The following is a 20,724-nucleotide window of genomic DNA, read 5'->3' as shown; positions in this document are numbered from 1 at the left end:
TCATAGCCTCTAAATTCATCACTTTCAAATACATGTATATCCAGCTCTCTTTTCAAACCTCCTATGAAATCTACCTCCACTACTGTCTCATGCAGCACATTCCAGATCCCAATTAAACAATCACACTACACCAGGTTATCGTCCAATAGGCTGACTTGGAAGCACTAGCTTTCGGAGCGCTGCTCCTTCCTCAGTTGGTTATGGAGCATAAGACAATAAGACACAGAATTTATAGATTACAGTGTCATGTAACTTAAATGATACATTGAACAAAACTGGATTGTTGTTAAGTCTTTCATCTTTTAGAATGGGTTGCAGGTTTTGGTTCATTAATATTTAAATCCCAAAACTTCTTTTAAGTCACCTTCCAGAGATAACTCAGCATACACAATGTGTTAAAGGTGCAAGGTTAGAGTTTGTCTGTATCCCAGTCTTGAGTCAGACTGGTTCCATTTCCAAAATGGAATTTACAAACTATTACACGGATTGACTGCCTACATTGACTCCCTGCAGATTGTGCATTTTTTGAGCAAAATAGAATGTATCTGCAAAATAATTTTGCAAGTACAAATTCACCCCATACACAGTGCCCTGTTTCTCATGCAGATTCAATATTCTTGTATCTGTCCTGATGGCAGATCAAGAGACCATCTTTTTTGCAAGACTAATAAATGTGTCAGGTGGAGGAAACAAAGCCTGTCAATGTCTTTAATAGAGACAGATCAAGACCAACCCTTTCCAGACACTGTCCCCTCCCCTGGATTGACTTGATTTCCCTCCAGCTGCTACAAACTAACAGTAGAACCGCAGGATGGGAAAAGAAATGGAAAAGGAGGGGAGAGTGCGAAAAGAGAGTGTGGTACTCACAGATAGAACAAAGAAAATTTACAGCCCAGGAACAAGCCCTTTGGCCCTTAAAGCCTGAGCTGATTCAAATCTTCTGTTCAAAGCTGTAGCTCAATTCCTAAGCGTCTGTATCCCTCTGCTCCCCACCCACTCATGCATCTGTCTAGATGTATCTTAAATGAATCTACTGTGTTTGCCTCTACTGGCAACGCGTTCCAGACACCCACTATCCTCTGTATAAAGTACTTGCCGAGTGTATTCTCCTTAAACATTTCACCTCTCACCCTGAAAGCGTAACCTCTCATTATTGAATCCTTCATCCTGGGAAAAAGTGTACCCTGTCTATACCCTTCATGATTTTGTCGACCTCAATCAGGTCCCCCCTCAATCTCCTTTGTTCTAATGAAAACAAACCTAACCTACTCAATCTGTCTTCCTAGCTAGCACCTTCCATACCAAGCACCATTCTCGTAAACCTTCTCTGCACCCTCTCCAAAGTTTCCACATCCTTTTGGTAATGTGGTGACCAGAACTGTGCACAGTATTCTAAATGCTGCCGAACCAATGTTGTGTACAATTTTTACATGACCTGCCAGCTCTTATATTCAATACCCTGTCCAATGAAGGCAAGCATACCACATGCCTTCTTGACCACTCTATCCACCTGTGCAGAACTTCCAGGGTACAATGGACCTGCACTCTCAGATCTCTCTGTCCATCAACTTTTCCCAAGGGCTCTTCCATTCATGGTATAATTAGTTCTAGAATTAGACTTGCCAAAGTGCATCACCTCACATTTGCCTGGATTGAACTCCATCTGCTACTTCTCCGCCCATCTCCAGTCTACCTATATTCTCCTGTATTCTTTGACAATACCTTATGCTTTCTGCTACTCCACCAATCTTCGTGTCATCTGCAAACTTGCTGATCATACCAACAGTGCTCTTTTCCAGATCATTTATGTATATTACAAACAACAGTGGCCCTAGCACTGATCCCTGTGGAACACCACTGGTCACTTTCCTCCATTTCAAGAAATTCCCTTCAACTACTATTCTCAGTCTCTTGTTGCTCAACCAGTTCTTTACCCATGGAACTGGAACACCCTGCACACCATGTGACTTCACTTTCTCTATTAAACACCTTACTAAAGTCCATGTATGTGACATCAACAGCCCTTCCTACATCTATCAACTTGGTCACTTCCTCAAAGATGTTGGACAAAGGAAGGAAGTTGCAGTCCAGAGTGAAGCCCAATCCCCACGCAGAGAGAGAGGAGCAGCAGCAGCTCCCACAGCCCATGGTTCACCCCCCACACCCACCCAACATGGAGGGCTCTGATTGACAGGAGGACTAGACTCCCGCCGGTCCTCCCAATGGTTGGCCAAAACAATGAGGGTCAGGCCCCATTCCAATCTCACACATACACTACCTGTGACCGATAGAGTGGTTTCTGCAATGCATAGGATTGTGGGCGATATGGGGGTTTAGAACAGAGTGGTGCTGGAAAAGCACAGTGGGTCAGGCAGCATCCAATGAGCAGGAAAATTGACGTTTCAGGCAAAAGCCCTTCATCAGGAATAGTGGGACATTGTCAGAGATGAATCATTGTGGGAGATATAGCCGCCATTAACGAGATGAAATCAAGTGTCCCATATGTCATCTTAATCGTACTATTCACGTCAGGAGCCAACCTCTAATCGATTTTAAATTTATACATGGAGTGAAACACTACAGGTGTTTAACTCTAAACTCTATTTCCAATTCAGTGTCAATATATCGCTCCTCATCTGTCCTCAAATAAGGACTGAATCAGTGCCCTCCATCTGTCCCTCCTTAACGTTGATTTTTTTTTTAGTTTGCACATTTCAATGCTCTGTTTCGATAATTTATTAAAAGTTACTCACAGTACATGGAAGTTGCTGGCCGGCCAGCATTTTATTCCCCTTGTGGTGATGGTGGGCTGCCTTCTTGAGCCCGTTATCATCCACATGTTGTATGATGACCCACAATGCCCTTAGGGAGGGAATTCCAGGATTTACACCCAGCAACACTGAAGGAACAGCGATACATTTCCAAGTCAAGGTGGTGAGCGGCTTGGGGGGATACTTGCAAGAGGTTGTGTTCCCAAGTATCTGTTATCCTTGTCCTTCTAGATAGAAGTGGTTGTTGATGTGGAAGCTATTTTCTAAGAATCTTTGGTGAATTTCTGTGGTGCATCTTGTAGATAGTACACACTACTGCTTCTAAACAGTAGGACAAAGAGAGTGGATGTATGTGGACATCACGCCAATCAAGCAGGTTATTTGTCCTGGATGGTATCTCTTGAAAACTGTTGAAGCTGCAGCCATCCAAGTTGGTGGGAGAGTATTCCATTACACTGCTGACTTGTGCCTTGTAGAAGATGGACAGATGAAAATATTTGACAAATGCACTGCTTCCACAAGACCTAGTGTTCCCAACGTTAAAATATTTTTTGGCAGCCCCTTTATATTTTCCAGAATTTCTAGGATAGGGGACTTGCACCACTTTTACCATCACAAATCACCTGAAACTAGGTGCACTAAAAAAAATCCAGCAAGGCGATTTTCAGTAAGGTGGTCTGGTTTTGGTCATAAGAATCATCGACTTAGCGAGTGACACTGCATGGACATAGACCCTTTGGTTCAACACATCCATGCTGACCAATTATCCAAATCTGACCCAATTTCCAGCATTTGGCCCAGATCCGTCTCAACCCAAATTATTCATCCAGACACCTTTTAAATGTTGTAATTGTACCCAACTCCACAACTTCCCCTGGCAGCTTGTTCCATATACACACAACCATCTACATGAAAAGGTTGCCCTTTAGATCCCTCGATCCACACCCCTGCCACCCACAGCACCCTGTCCATTCAAGCCTGGCACCCACAGCACCCCGTGTCCCTTCCCCCCGCCACACCATCCGCAACACCTCCTGCCACTTTCACCCCGCCACCCACAGCTCCCCCTGGCCATTCCCCTGACATTCACTGCAGCTCCATCCATTCCCCATACCACCCAAAGCACCTCCTGTCCACTACCCCACCACACACAGCACCCTCTGTCCAATCACCCACGGCACCCACAACTCTGCTGGTCCATTGCCACCCACAGTGTCTCCTGTCCATTTCGCTCTGCCACAAACAGCGCCCCCTGTCCTTTCCCCCCCGCCACCCCCATCACCCCCTGACGATTCCCCCTGCCACTTCAGCACCTCCACAACCCACACATTCAGAAACATTGTTAAAGTCTGAAAGCACGTACATTTTTAAAAAAAGAGCTGCTGAAATCTTTCTGAAACTTGTACTGAAATATGCACAGTTAGGCTACAGCTCAGGACAGGCTGTAAGGGGTGAATGGCCTATTCCTATTCTCATGAAATTGCTTCCGATTTTGAAATAGAATTGTAAGGCACGGAAACAAAACCTTCAGTCCAGACCGACCAGATATCCTAGTTTAATCTAATGAGCCATTTGCCACCATTTGGCCCATATCCCTCTAAACCCTTCCATCGAGATGCCTTTTAAATGTTGTAATTGTACCAGTTACCACCACTTCCTTCAGCAGCTCATTCCAAACACACACCACTCTCTGTGTGAAAAAGTTGCTCCTTAGGTCCCTCATAAATCTTTCCTCTCTCACCCTAAACTAATGCCTTCTAGTTCTGGACTTGCCCTCACCACCCTAAGGAAAAGGCATAAAAACGTTGAGCATCCAGATAGAATGCAAAAGGAATAAAATATCGAGGCACAAGGGAAAAAAATAAAATTGTGACTCTATCCTCTTTTTCTCCTATTGACATTTGGACACTTAAAAACTGTCTGCAACGGCGCCATCGCCACTGCGCATGCTTGATGGTGTCAGTAAGGCACTACGCATGTTTACCGGTGTCAGCAAATCACTGCGCATACTCATCGCAGAAAAGGCGCGCGACCACCTTTTGATGAACCAATAGGAAGCCAGGAGGACCGGAAGAAGACGCGTCCTCCTGCCAATCGGAGTCCTTTCATTGTCTGAACGCGGAAGCTGGACCATGAGCCCTGGGATGAAGAGCGAGCCTCACCCTGGAGTGCACCCTCCTTCCACTGTGAGTACTGAATCCTCTTTTCCAAACCCCCTTTTTTCCATGTATTTTTCATTCTGGGGTCAAGGGGCGTCGGTTTCCTCCAGGTGCTCCAGTGTCCTCCCAGAATCCAGAGACGGAGTGGTTAGGTGAATTGGCCATGCTAAGTTGCACATAGTAGTCAGGGATTAAGAGGTAAGGTGCATTAGTCAGGGGTAAATGCAGAGTAATAGAGGGGGCAATGGGTTTGGGTGGATTGCTGTTTGGAGGGTTGGTGTGGATGTGTTGGGACGAAGGGCCTCTTTCCACACTATTCTATAGATTGTTGACTTGTAGCAACTGGAAGGGAAGGAGGGGACAGAATCTGGAAAATGTTGGTCCAGATCTGTGTCTCAATTGGCAAAGTAGACAGGCAGGAGGCTGGAAGAACACAGCAAGCCAGGCAGCATCAGGAGGTGGAGAAGTCAATGTTTCGGATGGAAGCCTTCTTCAGGACTGGGTGTGAGTTTAGGGGGAAGCTGCAGAACAAGAGGGTGCTGGAGGCATGGTGGTGAAGTGACGATAGGTAAAGACAGGGAGAGGGCATGACCTGGTTGGTCAATGGGAGGACTGAATCTTGTTGGTAGTAGGGAGGAGTGGAAGGGAGGGGGAGGGGGAGGGGGAGGGGCTGGGAAGGGAGTTGGGGGATGGGAAGGGTGCTTATTTGAAATTGGAGAACTCAATGTTGAATCCTCTGGGCTGTAGGCTGCCCAGGCAGAAGATGAGGTGTTGTTCCTCCGATTTGTGGTTTGGTTCATTGTGGCAATGGAGGAGGCCAAAGATGGTCATGTCAGCAAGGGAGTGGGAAGGGGAATTAAAATGGGTGGTGACTGGGAGGTCCGATTGGCCTCTGGACAGTTTCCCCAAGTTTACGCTTGGTCTCCCCGCTGTAGAGAAGATCACAATTGGCAAACACTTGGCAAATACAGTACCACAGTGTGAAGTTGTAGCCTTTGCTGTGGGGGAATAAAAAGCAGAAACAATGTTTATTGTTTAAATGGTGATATATTGGGATGCGGAGAAAGTGAGAACTGCACATCCTGGAGATCAGGGTTGAAAAGTGTGGCATTGGATAAGCACAGCAGGTCAGGCAACATCCAAGGAGCAGGAGAGTGGACGTTTCAAGCATGAGCCCTTCATCAGGAATGATGTGTGGATGTACAAAGTGGCCTCAGCGTCCTTCTGCTCCAATCAGTGCCAGTTGTCAGACAGGTGCAGCAACCAATTAGCAAGAGGAATTGAGGTCAGAAGTGGGAATGTCTTCCTGCAGTTAGGGGGTCATTGAATATATTCAAGGCTGAGTTCATCTGATTTTTGAACAACAAAGAAGTGGATGTTTATGGGGGGAGGTAAGTAAAATGATTTTAAGACCAGTACAGAACAGTTGCTGAGTCATACAGCACAGACACAGACCCTTCAGTCCAACTAGTCCATGCTGACTATATTCACAGACTAAACTAGTCCCACCTGCCTGTGTTAGGCCCATATTTCCTCCGAATCATTCCGATTCATGTATTTGTCCAAATGTCTTTTAAACGTTGTGACTGTTTACCACCACTTCTTCTGGATCTTCATTCTACACAAACCACTCTGGGTTTAAAAAAAAAACAAAAATGTACTCCTTTATGCTTTTTAAAAATCCTTCTCCTCTCACCTTCAAATTTGCTGCCTTGCTGCGTAATCTTGAAACCCTTACCTGAGGGGAAGGATTTCCAGTGGTCACCTCATCTATGCCCCTCATGATTTTATAAACCTCTGTGAGGTCACCTCCCAACCTCTCAGTGCTCCAGTCAAAAGGTCCCAGCCTATCTGCCTAGATGTAGGTAGATCCATATCCATTTACGGTCTGTTCAATGCTAGTGCATGCATGAAAGACGAGATGGTCTATTCCTGCTTCCGATTCTCACGCTCTGTCCTGGACAGCAAGAGACCATCAGACATAGAAGCAAAAAATTAGGCCATTCAGCCCCATCCGGTTTGATCCGCCAATCAATCATGGTTGATAGTGTCGTGGAGAAAATGTAGAGAATTACCAGGCGATGCAGGGAGTTCTTCAAGAAATAGCTCTTTTATTTGCAAACAAAAAACCATGACACTGAGAAAGCAGATTCTTGAATGCCCACGAACCTCGATCTGTGGTTTGCTTAATTTTTTTTTAGTCATGTTTCTGTTAGCTTATCAGCATGTTCAACTATATTAATCAAAGTACCTCACTCTAACAACACAATAAACCAGTGATGTTAGTTCCCATTATCTCTTTAGTTGTACGTTCTACTTAGTTATTCTAATGTCACGGTTAGATATTTAATATCACCTCTGATACAGTGATCTTCTGTTCTAGATTCACCTGTCATAATTAGACATTTAGCTATCCCATGTGTTACAATAGTCTCCTGTCTCAAGCTGATTCTACTAACTATTAATTAGATATTTAATGTCATGTCCCAAAATGTCAATCTTGACATAATGACACTTAACAGTCAGTAGAGCTAGTCTTCCTGTTATCTCATCTCGCCAAAGTGACCTTTCAACTTCAACCTTACTCTGTTAATTGGTGTAAGAGCATTCCACTATTCTTATCCCATCCTACCTTCCACAGACCACAGATCGCCAGTGGTCTTCATGCTTTAACCCTTCCCATGCTTTCATGCTCTTTATTTTCCATAATAGGTTTCTCAACCTCATTCTTCCACGTGTAACTCTCCATTGTCTTGTTACTCAACTCTCCATCTCAATCTTAACTATCCTCAATGACCTGACCTCCACAGCCTTCTGTGGCAGTGAATTCCATAGATTCACCACTCTCTGGCTGAAGAAGTTTCTCCTTATCTCCATTCTGGAAGGTCTTCCCTTTTACTCTCAGGCTATGCCCATTGGTTCTTCTCTCTCCATCCAATGGAAGCATCTTCCCAATGTCCACTCTGTCCAGGCCATTCAGTATTCTTTATGTTTCAATTAGATACCCCCCCCTGAGTGTGGGCCTGTTAACTAGCATGAACCAGACCCTTCAGGATGAGATATAGCAGGGATTAGGTTCAGCAAACTGGGAATGGAGGGAGAGAATGTGGGATGGAGATTTTCAACTTCTGGGGAATGAGAGAGGAAAAAGTTCAATATAAATTAGAATTGATTGAATGGGTTGTTGGGTCAAGGATGACATTTAATTTAGAGAAATGTGTGGTTTGTATTTTGGTCAAGCAATCCAGGCATGACTGACACAGTTAAGGGGAGTGTTGCTGAACAAAGAGACCTTGGAGTGCAGGTTCATAGTTCCTTGAAAGTGGAATCGCAGGTAGACACAATAGTGAAGAAGGCATTTGGCGTGCTTTCCTTTACAGATCAGAACATTGAGTATAGGAGTTGGGAGGTCAGGCTCCAGCTGTATAGGACATTGGTTAGGCCACGTTTGGAAGACTGCATTCGTTCCTGCTCTTCCTGTTTATACGAAAGATATTGTGAAGCTTTGAAAGGGGTTGGAAAAAATTTACAAGGCTGTTGTCAGAGTTGGAGAGGTTGAGCTACAGGGACAGGCTGAATAGGCTGGGGATTCCAGGATTCTTATACTGTCCCACTTGAGGAACACACTCTCTCCTGTACCAACCACTAGCTCCCAGCCACAATCCACGACAGCACCCACACCAACAGAAGCAAGGCATAGGTCCTCAAACAGACACGGATATATACAGGATGGAAACAGACATTCTCTCTCCCTCCATACCTGCATACACAGGTCCACGGGGGTGAATGTGCATTCGCAGAATTATATTTGCAAAGCTGAGCTGAGATGTCCCTTCTTGATATCAACTTTAAGTTATCTTGAGAAGATGCCTTAAAGGAAGTTCTGGGATTTACGCACTAATGATATCTGTAACCCATTCGCAAAGATGAAAGGCTTAGCAATCCAGGTTCAATCAGTATATCATCTCAGTGGCAGGACTGTATAATACTTTTCCATAAATTGTGTCCCATGATATTATTCTCCGCAACCACCCAGTAAAGGAACAGTGCCCCAAAAGTCAGTGCCTCCAAACAAACCTGTCGGACTATAACCTGGTGCTGTGACTGTTAACTTTGGCCAGGTTAGTGGGAATTTTGCTACGTAAAATTACCCAGAATGCCCAGGGATGTGCAGGTAAGGGTGGATTGGTGGGGGGGTTTAAATGTAGAGCAATAGGGGTAGGGGAATGGGTATGGATGGGTTACTCTTCGTGTGGACTTGTTGGGCCAAGTGGCCTGCTTTCACACTGTGGGGATTCTCTGAAGGAAAGAGATTTCTGCAAACAATGCAAGGCAGTGCGGGCCAGCCGGTCGGCCATTAGCAGATGCAGCATGGAGTCCCCGCTGCTGGTCAAGCCCCGCATCTCGCCTGCCCCTTTCACTTGCTCTGTCTCCAATATCCTCCCCCACCCCCAAACCCATTCATGGCATCACAATGTGGAAGTGGCCCTGTCAGTTTGAGTGAAATTCCGTCCCTCTGGGCAACTCTTCATCCTGGGAGAGGGAGAGATGGGGTGGGGGAAATCTGTTCACTTGTAGCAACTGGAGTGAATCCAGGGAGGGAACAGACTCTGCAAACTCATGTATGTCTCTTAATTACCTGGGACAGAAGGATGGGGGTGGGGCTGTTTTCCGCATCGTGCCAGAGTCTGTTGGGTGACATTATAGACTTTGATAAAATCTTGAGAGGCATGGATAGGGGAATAGGTTTAGGGTGAGAGCGAGAGGAGATGTAAAAGAGACATCGGGGCAACTTTTTCATGGTGAAGGTGGTGTGTGTATGGAATGAGCTGCCAGAGGAAGTGGTGGATGCTGGTACAATTACAGCATTTAAAAGGCATCTGGATGGGTGTATGAATACAAAGGGCTCAGACAGGTTGGGGATAAGCGATGGCAAATACGACAAGATTAATTTAGGATATCAGGTCGGCAGGGACGAGATGGATCAAAGGGTCTGTTTCCGAGCTGTAATACTCTAAATAGTCTTCGATGAAAGCAGATGTTTGATTGTGAAGACTGGACTTTCAGAGCAGCTTTCAATGATGTTTTGCCCTTATTGGGAGCAGAAGAATTTGGCTGAAGTGTGTCGGTGTTAATGCCTTAATGTTTCATTTTGCTCCCCCCTTCCTGAGGGCGTTAACCATTTCAATTGTTCTGTAGGAAGCTGGGTTGCAGGCTCGCCCTGAAATGGCTTCCTAAAATCAAACTGCTTGCTCTCAGCAGTGTTCCAATGTTGTGAAAGATATTAACTTTCAGATAGTTATCCAAAATTCAGAGAGATGTCAGTCTTAACATTTTTGCTTTTCTGCCCCAGTAAGATCCTGAATCAGCACCTTCAGGAGAATTAGTTAGAGCTGAGTGAGAACACAGGCAGAGAGAGAGTGGGATGCTGCTTTCAATTTTGTGGAATAATAAAAGAAAAGAATATTCTTTTATAATAAAAGAAAGTAGAATTGCTTGTTATGAATTTCTACCCTGCACTGACAGTGATGACTTCCATAATCTCGTTTTGCAGAGTATTTGAAGATCTCGAGACAGAAGTTTCAAAATGAATAGATGAAGGCCTTCTGCCTGAAACATTGACTCTCCTGCTCCTCGGATGCTGCCTGACCCACTATGTTTTTCCAGCATTGTACTTTTTGACGTTGACTCTCCAGCATCTGCGGTCCTCACTTTGACGTCAATGTCTGACAGTCGCTCAATCCATCAGGACAGCAAAAATTTTCAACTATGATTCTGTGAGAAGGAGCAAAGCTTTTTGGTTCCTGTTTGAGTACATTTTCAGCATCACTGGGACTGGATGAGAGATCCCTCTGTTGCAGCGCACTGAGTGTAGAGTGTGTAACAGCTATACGGCTGAGAAAGAGGAATTCACGGCAGAGAGGGCCTGGACACGTGTTTGTATGCAGCTGAAGCTTAGGCCATGGAGAAACCTGAGCAATTCCGTCCTGTGGAGAAACCATGGAAGTGTGGCAACTGTGGGAAAGGCTTTCGTGCCCCATCTGCCCTGGAGACCCATCAGCGCTGCCACACTGGGGAGAGGCCATTCTCATGCCCTGTCTGTGGGAGGGCCTTCAGCGATTACTCTAACCTGATGACCCACCAGCGCATCCACACTGGGGAGAAGCCGTTCTCCTGCCCCAAGTGTGGGAAAGCCTTCAGCAATTCCTCCGCCCTGCTCACCCACCAGCAGATCCACATGGGGGAGAAGTCCTTCAGCTGCCCAGAGTGCGGGAAGGCCTTCAGCAGTTCCCCCAACCTGCTGAGGCACCAGCGGGTCCACAGGGGCGAGAGACCCTTCAGCTGCCCTGAGTGCGGGAAGAGCTTTACCCAGGCCTCCACCCTGCTGACCCACCGGCGGATCCACACCGGGGAGAGGCCCTTCAGCTGCCCTGAGTGCGGGAAGGCTTTCAGTGATTCCTCTAACCTGCTGACCCACCGGCAGGTCCATACGAGGGAGAGACCCTTCAGCTGCACCGAGTGCGGGAAGGCCTTCAGCAAGTCCTCTGACCTGCTCAAGCACCAGCGGATCCACACAGGGGAGAAGCCCTTCAGCTGCCCTGATTGTGGGAAGGCCTTCAGCAATTCCTCCCACCTGCAGACCCACCAGCGGGTCCACACCGGGGAGAGGCCGTTCTCCTGCCCAGAGTGCGGGAAGACCTTCAGCAATTCCTCCAACCGGCTGAAGCACCAGCGAGTCCACACGGGGGAGAGGCCCTTCAGCTGCCCTGAGTGCGGGAAGACCTTCAGCGATTCCTCCGACCTGCTGAAGCACCAGCGGCTCCACACCGAGGAGAGGCCATTCACCTGCTCTCAGTGCGGGAAGGGCTTCACCCGCTCCTCCCACCTCCGGCGGCACCAGCGAGTTCATGTGCCACCGCAGGGGGATTGAAGGAGTGACGGCTGAATGCCATTATTGACTGGAGTATCAACCCAGCTCTGGGGATTCCTGGGTTTGAATCCCGCTGCGGCAGATGGTGGGATACAGGGTATGGGTTGAAATTGGTAGTTGAGGCAATACTTCCTCCGGGTTGCAGTGGATCCAATTACAAAGAGACGTCTTGGTACTGAGCAATAGTAAAGAAAATGAGGTGGGGATGGGATGGGGGGGAGGGATTGGTACATTTGTGCTTTGACCTTGAGCTGTTTCAAAAGCAGCAGTGCAGAGTCCGTCATTTCATCGGCATTGTCAAGTTTACTGGGAGGTGTGGGCTGTGTTCACTCAGAACGATGTGAAGATGCCGGTATTGGACTAGGGTGGATAAAATTAAAAAATCTCACAACACCAGGTTATAGTCCAACAGGCTTACCCAGAAGCACTAGCCTTCGGAGCACTGCTCCTCCACCGGGGAGCCGCAGAGCAGGATCACAGGACAGATTTCATTGCAAAAGATCAGTGTCATGCAACTGATAGGATACATTGAACAAACCGAGACTACTGTTAAGTCTTTCATCTTTTAGAATGGGCTGCAGGTTTTGGTTCATTAATATGTAAATCCCAGAACCACCCCCAATTCACATTCTCGAGATAACTTAAGGTTTTATTTATTTTTTTTAAAAAAAGGACATCTCAGCTCAGACAATGCATTAAAGGTGTGAGGCTCAAGTCTCTCAGTATCCTAATCTTGAATCAGACTGGTTCTATTTCTGAAGGAGGAACTTATAAAATATTACTTGGATTGACTGCCTGCAGACTGTGCACTTCATGAGCAAAATTAAATATTATTTGCAAATATAATTCTGCCAATACAAGTTGACCCCAAAGTGATGTGTGTGTGTGCGCATGAGAGTGCGCATAAGAGTGTATGCATGTTTGGTAAAGTGTGAGTTTGATGGAGTGTAAGCCTGCGATTGCGTGTATGTGTGTACAAGAGAGGTATGAATAAAAGTGAGGGGTTGCGTTTTGCTAAAACAAGAAAAGGCAGGACTTGTACAGTTAATGGGTCGTATTTCAAAACAGAGACATGGGGAAAGTGGGGGGTTCAGGTACGTAGCTCTTTTGAAAGTTGCATTGCAACTTGGTTGGTTGAAAGTTGGTTAAGAAGCTTGCCTTCATTCTTCACACAGTTGACTACAGGAGTTGGGACATCATGTTGAGGTTGTCCAGGATATTGGTGTGACCCCTTTTAGAGTACTGAGTACAGTTCTGGTGCCCTGTAATAGGAAGAATACTATTAAAGGAGGTTTGGAAAAGATTTACCTGGATGTTGCCAGGACTGGGGGTTTGAGTTATAAGGAGAGGCTGGGACTTTTTTTTCACTGGAGCACAGGAGGTTGAAGGATGACCTCATTGAGATTTATAAAATCACGAGGGGTGGAGGTAAGGTGAATAGCAAAGCACTCTCCCTTAGCATAGGGGAGCTCAAAACTAGATGGCATATTTCTTTAAGGTGAGAGGAGAGCGATTTAAAAGGAACCTGAGGTGCAACGTTTTGACAGAGGATGGTTTGTGTGTGGAATGAACTTGCTGAGGAAGTGGTAGATCCAGGTACAGTTACAATGTTTAAATGACATTTGGATGGGTACATGAACAGAAAGGTTTAGAGGGATATGGGCGAAATGCAGGGCTAGGTTAGTTTGGGAATTCATCTGAGTCCACGTTGGCCCTCCGAGCATCCCACCCATACCCCCACCCCCTTTTTCCGTATTTCCCATGACTAATCCACCCTAGCCAGCATATCCCTGGATACTGTGGTTGGAAAGTGAGAATTTGTTGCATTGTGGGGATGAAGCACTACCCTATCCAATTATCCAATTATTTAAAATTGGATCCAGCATCTTTCCCACCACTGACATCAGGCTACCCAGTCTATAATTCTCTGTTTTATCTCTCCCTCCTTTCTTGAAAAGGGAGGCAACATTAGCCACCCTCCGGTCCGCAGGAACTGATCCTGAATTTATAGAACATTGGAAAATGATTATCAATGCGTCCACGATTTCTAGAGCCACCTCCTTAAGTACGCTGGGATGCAGACCATTAGGTCCTGAGGTCTTATCAGCCTTCAGACCTCACAGTCTATCCATCACCATTTCCTGCCTAATATAAATTCCCTCCAGTTCATCCATTACCCGAGGTCATTCAGCCACTGTTACATCTGGGAGATTGCTTGTGTCTTCCCCAGTGAAGATAGATCCAAAGTACTTATTTCAACTCGTCTGCCATTTCCTTGTTCCCCATAATAAATTCACCTGTTTCTGTCTTCAAAGGCCCAATTTTAGTCGGAACCATTTCTTTTCACATACCTAAAAATGCTTTTGCTATTCTCCATTATATTTTTGGCCAGTTTGCCTTCGTACCTCATTTTCCACTGAGTATTGCCTTTTTAGTGATCCTCTGTTGCTCTTTAAAAGTTTCCAGGTACTCTGGCTTCCTGCTCATCTTTGCTATATTTATACTACTACTCTTTTATCTTTTATTCAGTCCTTAACTTCCCTCGTCAGCCACGGCAGCCCCTGCGTCCCCTTAGGATCTTTCTTCGTCTTTGGAATGAACTGATCCTGCACCTTCTGCATTATACCCAGAAATACCTGCCATTGTTGTTCCACTGCCATCCCTGCTAGGGTATTGAACGCGCATAGCCCCATAGTTCCCTTTGTTCAACTGTAATACTGATACTTCCGATGCTCCCTTCTCCCTCTCAAATCACAGATTAAAACTTATCATATTATGGTCACTATCTCCTCATGGCTCCTTTACTTCGACATCCCTGATCAAATCCAGTTTATTGCACATCAGACCAAGAATTGACTTCTCCCTGGTAGGCTCCAGTACAAGCTGTTCTCAGAATCCATCTTGGAGACACTCCACAAAGTCTCTTTCTTGGGATCCACTACCATTCTGATTCTCCCAGTCCACCTGCATGTTGAAATACCCCATAACAACTGTAGTAATACCTTTGCGACAGGCCAATTTCAACTCCTTATACAATTTACACCCTACATCCAGACTACTGTTTGGGGCTTGTAGATAACTCCCATTAGGGTCTTTCTACCCTTAAAATTTCTCAGCTCTCTCCATACTGACTCCACATCTCCTGATTCCATGTCCCCCCTCGCAAGGAACTGAATATCATTCCTCATCAACAGGGTCACCCCAGCCCCTCTGTCCATCAGTCTGTCCTTTCAATAGCACGTATAGCCTTGAATATTCGTTTATGTAAAAACATGACTGCAGATGCTGGAAACCAGCTTCTGGAATAGAGTGGTGCTGGAAAAGCGCAGCAGTTCAGGCAGCATCCAAGGAACAAGAAAATCGACATTTCGGTCAAAAGCCCTTCATCAGGAATACAGGCAGAGTGCCTGAAGGGTGGAGAGATAAATGAGAGGAGGGTGGGGGTGGGCAGAATGTACCATAGAGCCCATGTCCACTTGAAGCTATGTCTCAGTTATCCCCACAATATCGTACCTGCCAATTTCCAACTGAACCTCAAGGTCATCCACCTTATTTCTTATGCTTTGTGCATTCATATATAATATATATTTTTTAATTTGTTACTCCCCTCGCCCTTCCTATCAATGTCTATTTCACTCGACCATATTGTATGATCCCTTCTTGAGTTTTTTGCTCCGTTGATTCTGTTGTCTTTCTTAACTTTTCTTATTCTCATTTTCCCTTTACCTTCCTTCTTAAATTTCCAATTTGTCCCCTCCCCCCAACTGCTTGCAGTGTTGCAGTGGCCAACTGGCCTGCTAGAATGCTGGCCCCCACCAATTAAGATGCAACCCGTCCATCTTGTATACTTCATCCTTGCTCCCTGCACCAGTTCCTCCGCCACACATTTAAGTCCATTATCTTCCTGTTCCTGCCCTCTCCAGCCCAAGGAACTGGAAGCAGACCGGAGATAATCACCCTGGAAGTCCTGCTTTTCAGCCTTCTCCTGAGTTCTCTGAGGTCCTGCTGTAGAATGTCCCCCCCTCTTCCCGACGTCATTTGTGCCGACAGGCAGCACCACCTCTGGCTCTTCACTTTCGCCCTTGAGGATTCTCTGCACTCTGTCGGTGATGTCCTGGATCCTGGCACCAGGAAGGCAACACACCATCCTCAAATTCCGCCTGTTGCCAGAGAAACCCTTTCAGTCCCTCTCACTATGGAGTGCCCTATTACCACAACTCTGCGTGATGTCTGCCTCCTTGGCTTTGCCTCCATGCCAATTTTCGATTGGCAGACCTGTCTGTTCCTTGGACTGGTAGTGTCGTCTGTCTCAACAGTTTCCAAGAGAGTCAACCTGTTCACAAGATGTACTTTCTCTGGGGTCTCTTGTACTTGAATCATCTCTTCCTTCCTCATCATCATCTCCCTTCTCTCTTCTGGTATGCTCGGTGTGATGACCTCACTGAAGGTCCTGTCCAGAAATTTCTCGTTCTCTCGGATGAGCCTGAGGCCATCTAATTCTTTCTTCAGTGCTGCAACATGTTCCTTCAGAAGCTGAATGTGTACATACTTTCTGGGTATCCAAGATGGAGGACATGAAAAATTTCTGGCTGCAATACCTGCTTTGTTTTTGAGGTATTTTAGGTGTTAGAGGTGATGTCCTCGAATTATAGAAGCAGCAATTACTGTTTCATATGCTGTTGCATTGTTTTGGAACATTCAGAGGGAACAAAAAAAGCAAAACAACAGCAGTTTTACAAAGGGAGAGGTACAGACAAAGGAAACACATGTTGAGGTCAGTGCAGGAGATTAGTTTGGATTCCATACAGTGTGGAAACAGGCCCTTTGGCCCAATAAGTCCACATCAAACCTCTGAAGAGCAACCCACCCAGACCCATTCTGCTACATTTACCCCTGGCTAATGCATCTAGCACTACGGGCACTTTAGCATGGCCAATTCAGGTAACCTGCCCATCTTTGGACTGTGGGAGGAAACACACACAGACAGGAGTGTGCAAACTCCACACACAGTTGCCTGAGGCAAGAATTCAACCTGGGTCCCTGGTGCTGTGAGGCAGCAGTGCTAACCACAGAGAGAAAGAAACGGACACAATAGTGTACCTGCCCAGTTACTGCCTTTCCTGTTTGAATTCATTATCGCTGGAGATTGGAGTGTGTCTGGGAAAATTAAACAGTGAAATTCACAACTGATATTGGAGGAACTGTTTGGGTGAAGTTACAGCACAGAAACATAAGTGAATAGTTTTAAGTATGGCCTACAGTGAGTAGAGTGGGTTCTTTCTTGATTATATATTATTTGAGATATGTCACTTGATAAAACTTAAAATATCAGCCATAACTATTCATTTAACTTGAGGAATAAGACAGTGTTATTTTTTTGGATCTATAGATTGTGAAGGGAGAAAAAAATGGCCTTCAATAGAGTGATTTGCGCTTCTTGTGGGAGTTTAAGGAGAGTTTACAGTTTACTATAGCTTATAACTACAATAAATGCTGTTGGTCACGAATCCTGTCATAAGACCATAAGACGTAGGAGTGGAAGTAAGGCCATTCGGCCCATCGAGTCCACTCCGCAATTCAATCATGGCTGATGGGCATTTCAACTCCACTTACCCGCATTCTCCCCGTAGCCCTTAATTCCTCGTGACATCAAGAACCTATCAATCTCTGCCTTGAAGACATTCAGCGTCCCGGCCTCCACTGCATTCTGCGGCAATGAATTCCACAGGCCCACCACTCTCTGGCTGAAGAAATGTCTCCGCATTTCTGTTCTGAATTGACCCCCTCTAATTTTAAGGCTGTGTCCACGGGTCCTAGTCTCCTCGCCTAACGGAAAAAATTTCCTAGCGTCCACCCTTTCCAAGCCATGTATTATCTTGTAAGTTTCTATTAAGTCTCCCCTTAATCTTCTAAACTCCAATGAATACAATCCCAGCATCCTCAGCCGTTCCTTGTATGTTAGACCAACCATGCCAGGGATCATCCATGTGAATCTCCTCTGGACACGCTCCGGTGCCAGTATGTCCTTCCTGAGGTATGGGGACCAAAACTGGACACAGTACTCCAAATGGGGCCTAACCAGAGCTTTATAAAGTCTCAGTAGCACAACGGTGCTTTTATATTCCAACCCTCTTGAGATAAATGACAACATTGCATTCGCTTTCTTAATCACGGACTCAACCTGCCTGTTTACCTTTAGAGAATCCTCAACTAGCACTCCCAGATCCCTTTGTACTTTGGCTTTACGAATTTTCTCATCGTTTAGAAAGTAGTCTATGCTTTTATTCTTTTTGCCAAAGTGCAAGACCTCGCATTTGCTCACGTTGAATTTCATCAGCCATTTCCTGGACCACTCTCCCAAACTGTCTAGATCCTTCTGCAGCCTCCCCACTTCCTCAGTACTACTTGCTGTCCACCTAACTTCATATCATCAGCAAATTTGCTAGAATGTCCCCAGTCCCTGCAGGGTTCAGTGTGGGGGCCATACCAGTAGCTCACCTCGAACTCCATGGGCCGTCACCTTGCTCAGCAGCCTCCCGTGTGGCACCTTATCAAAGGCCATTTGGAAGTCTAGATAGACCACATCCACTGGGTTTCCCAGGTCTAACCTACTTGTCACCTCTTCAAAGAATTCCAACAGGTTTGTCAGACACGACCTCCCCTTACTAAATCCCTGTTGACTTGTTCTAATCAGACTCTGCTCTTCCAAAAATTTAGAAACCTCATCCTTAATGATGGATTCTAGAATTTTACTAACAACTGAGGTTACGCTAATTGGCCTATAATTTTCCATCTTTTGTCTTGATCCTTTCTTGAACAAGGGGGTTACAACAGCAATCTTCCAATCGTCCAGGACTTTCCCTGACTCAATTAACTTTTGAAAGATCTCAACCAATGCCTCCGCTATTTCCTCAGCCACCTCTCTCAGAACTCTAGGGTGTATCCCCATCAGGGCCAGGAGATTTATTAATTTTAAGACCTTTTAGCTTTTCTAGCACTTTCTCTTTTGTAATGGCAACCATACTCAACTCAGCCCCTGACTCCCTTTAATTGTTGGGATATTACTCATGTCTTCCACTGTGAAAATTGACGCAAAGTACTTGTTAAGTTCTCCTGCTATTTCCTTATCTCCCATCACTAGGCTTCCAGAATCAGTTTGAAGTGGCCCAATGTCTACTTTTGCCTGTCGTTTGTTTCTTATGTATTGAAATAAACTTTTACTATCATTTCTAATATTACTGGCTAGCCTACCTTCAGATTTGATCCTCTCCTTCCTTATTTCTCTCTTTGTTATCCTCTGTTTGTTTTTGTAGCCTTCCCAATCTTCTGATTTCCCACTGCTCTTGGCCACTTCATAGGATTTCACTTTTTCTTTAATACATTTCCTGACTTCCTTTGTCAGCCATGGCTGTTTAATCTCTCTGCAGATAATCTTTCTTTTCTTGGGGATGAACCTCAATTATACCCACAAGCTCCTGCCATTTTTGCTCTACTGTCTTCCCTGCTAGGCTCTGCTTCCAGTCTATTTTTGTCAGTTCCTCTCTCATGCCCTCATAATTACCTTTATTTAACTGTAACACCATTACATCTGATTTTGCCTTCTCTCTTTCAAACTGCAGACTGAACTCTACCATATTATGATCGCTGCTTCCTAAGGGTTCCCTTACTTTAAGATCTTTTATAAAGTCTGGTTCATTACAAAGCACTAGGTCCAGAATAGCCTGCTCCCTTGTGGGCTCCATGACAAGCTGTTCCAAAAAGCCATCCTGTAAGCATTCCATGAATTCCCTTTCTTTGGATCCACTGGCAACATTAAATTACCCAGTCCACCTGCATATTGAAGTCTCCCATGGTCACCGTGACCTTGCCTTTCTGACATGCCTTCTCTATTTCCCGGTACATGTTGCACCCCTGGTCCTGACCACTGTTAGGAGGTCTGTACATAACTCCCATTGTTTTTTGGCCTTTGTGGTTCCACAATTCCACCCACACAGACTCCACATCATCCGACGCTATGTCATTCAGTGCCATAGATTTAATTTTGTTCTTAACTAACAAGGCAACCCCACCCCCTCTGCCCACCTCCCTGTCTTTTCGGTAAGTTGAAAATCCTTGGAGGTTTAACTGCCAGTCCTGACCCCCTGTAACCACATCTCTGTGATGCTGACCACATCATAATCATTCACTATGATGTGTGCCATCAGTTCATCTGCTATGTTATGAATGCTACGAGCATTCAGGTAAAGTGCCTTAATGCTAAATTTATCAGTAGAGATATTGGAATGTCCTAAGTTATCCTTCCTTTTTGCTGCATTCCCAGACTGCCTCAAGTTTAAATCCGCCTGCACATACGCTATCCTGTTGCTTATCTTTCCATTTAACTCCATACTCCCTAATGCTTTCACTTTCCACCCCCCCCCCCCCCCCCCCCCCCCCCCCCCCCCCACCCAACTCAGAAGTTTAAAGTCCTACTGACCACCCTATTTATCCTCTTCGCTAGAACATAGGTACCTGATCGGTTCAGGTGGAGACCGTCCCAATGGTACACATCCCCCCTGTTCCAAAACTGATGCCAATGCCCCATGAAGTGGAATCCCTCTTTCCCACACCAATCCCTTAGCCACGTGTTTACTTCCCTAATTTTCTTATCCCTATGCCAATTGGCACGTGGCTCGGGCAGTAATCCGGAGATTATGACCCTTGAGGACCTGTACTTCAATTTCCTTCCTAGTGCTTCGTAATCCCCAAACAGGCAAAACTAGGGTGGAGGACCTATGTTGTTAGTGCCAACTTGGACCACAACAACTGGATCCTCCCCCTCCCGCTCCAATATCCTTTCAAACCGGGCGGAGGTATCCTGCAC

General features: G+C 45.7%; 1 protein-coding gene across 1 annotated transcript; it reads left to right on the top strand.

The window, feature by feature from the left end:
• Nucleotides 1-4,876: 4,876 nt before the first annotated feature.
• Nucleotides 4,877-12,653, top strand: LOC132825642 (gastrula zinc finger protein XlCGF7.1-like). The gene is made up of 2 exons (XM_060841014.1): nt 4,877-4,957; nt 10,485-12,653. Exon 2 carries the CDS (start codon nt 10,893-10,895, stop codon nt 11,859-11,861), a length of 969 nt encoding a protein of 322 aa, XP_060696997.1. The 5' UTR covers nt 4,877-4,957; nt 10,485-10,892; the 3' UTR covers nt 11,862-12,653.
• Nucleotides 12,654-20,724: the final 8,071 nt, after the last annotated feature.

The sequence above is a fragment of the Hemiscyllium ocellatum genome, chromosome 21 (assembly GCF_020745735.1).
Source record: "Hemiscyllium ocellatum isolate sHemOce1 chromosome 21, sHemOce1.pat.X.cur, whole genome shotgun sequence".
NCBI classification, from domain to species: Eukaryota; Metazoa; Chordata; class Chondrichthyes; order Orectolobiformes; family Hemiscylliidae; genus Hemiscyllium; species Hemiscyllium ocellatum.
Note: the sequence above shows the minus strand (reverse complement) of the source record. Positions and strands in the feature narration are given on the sequence as shown.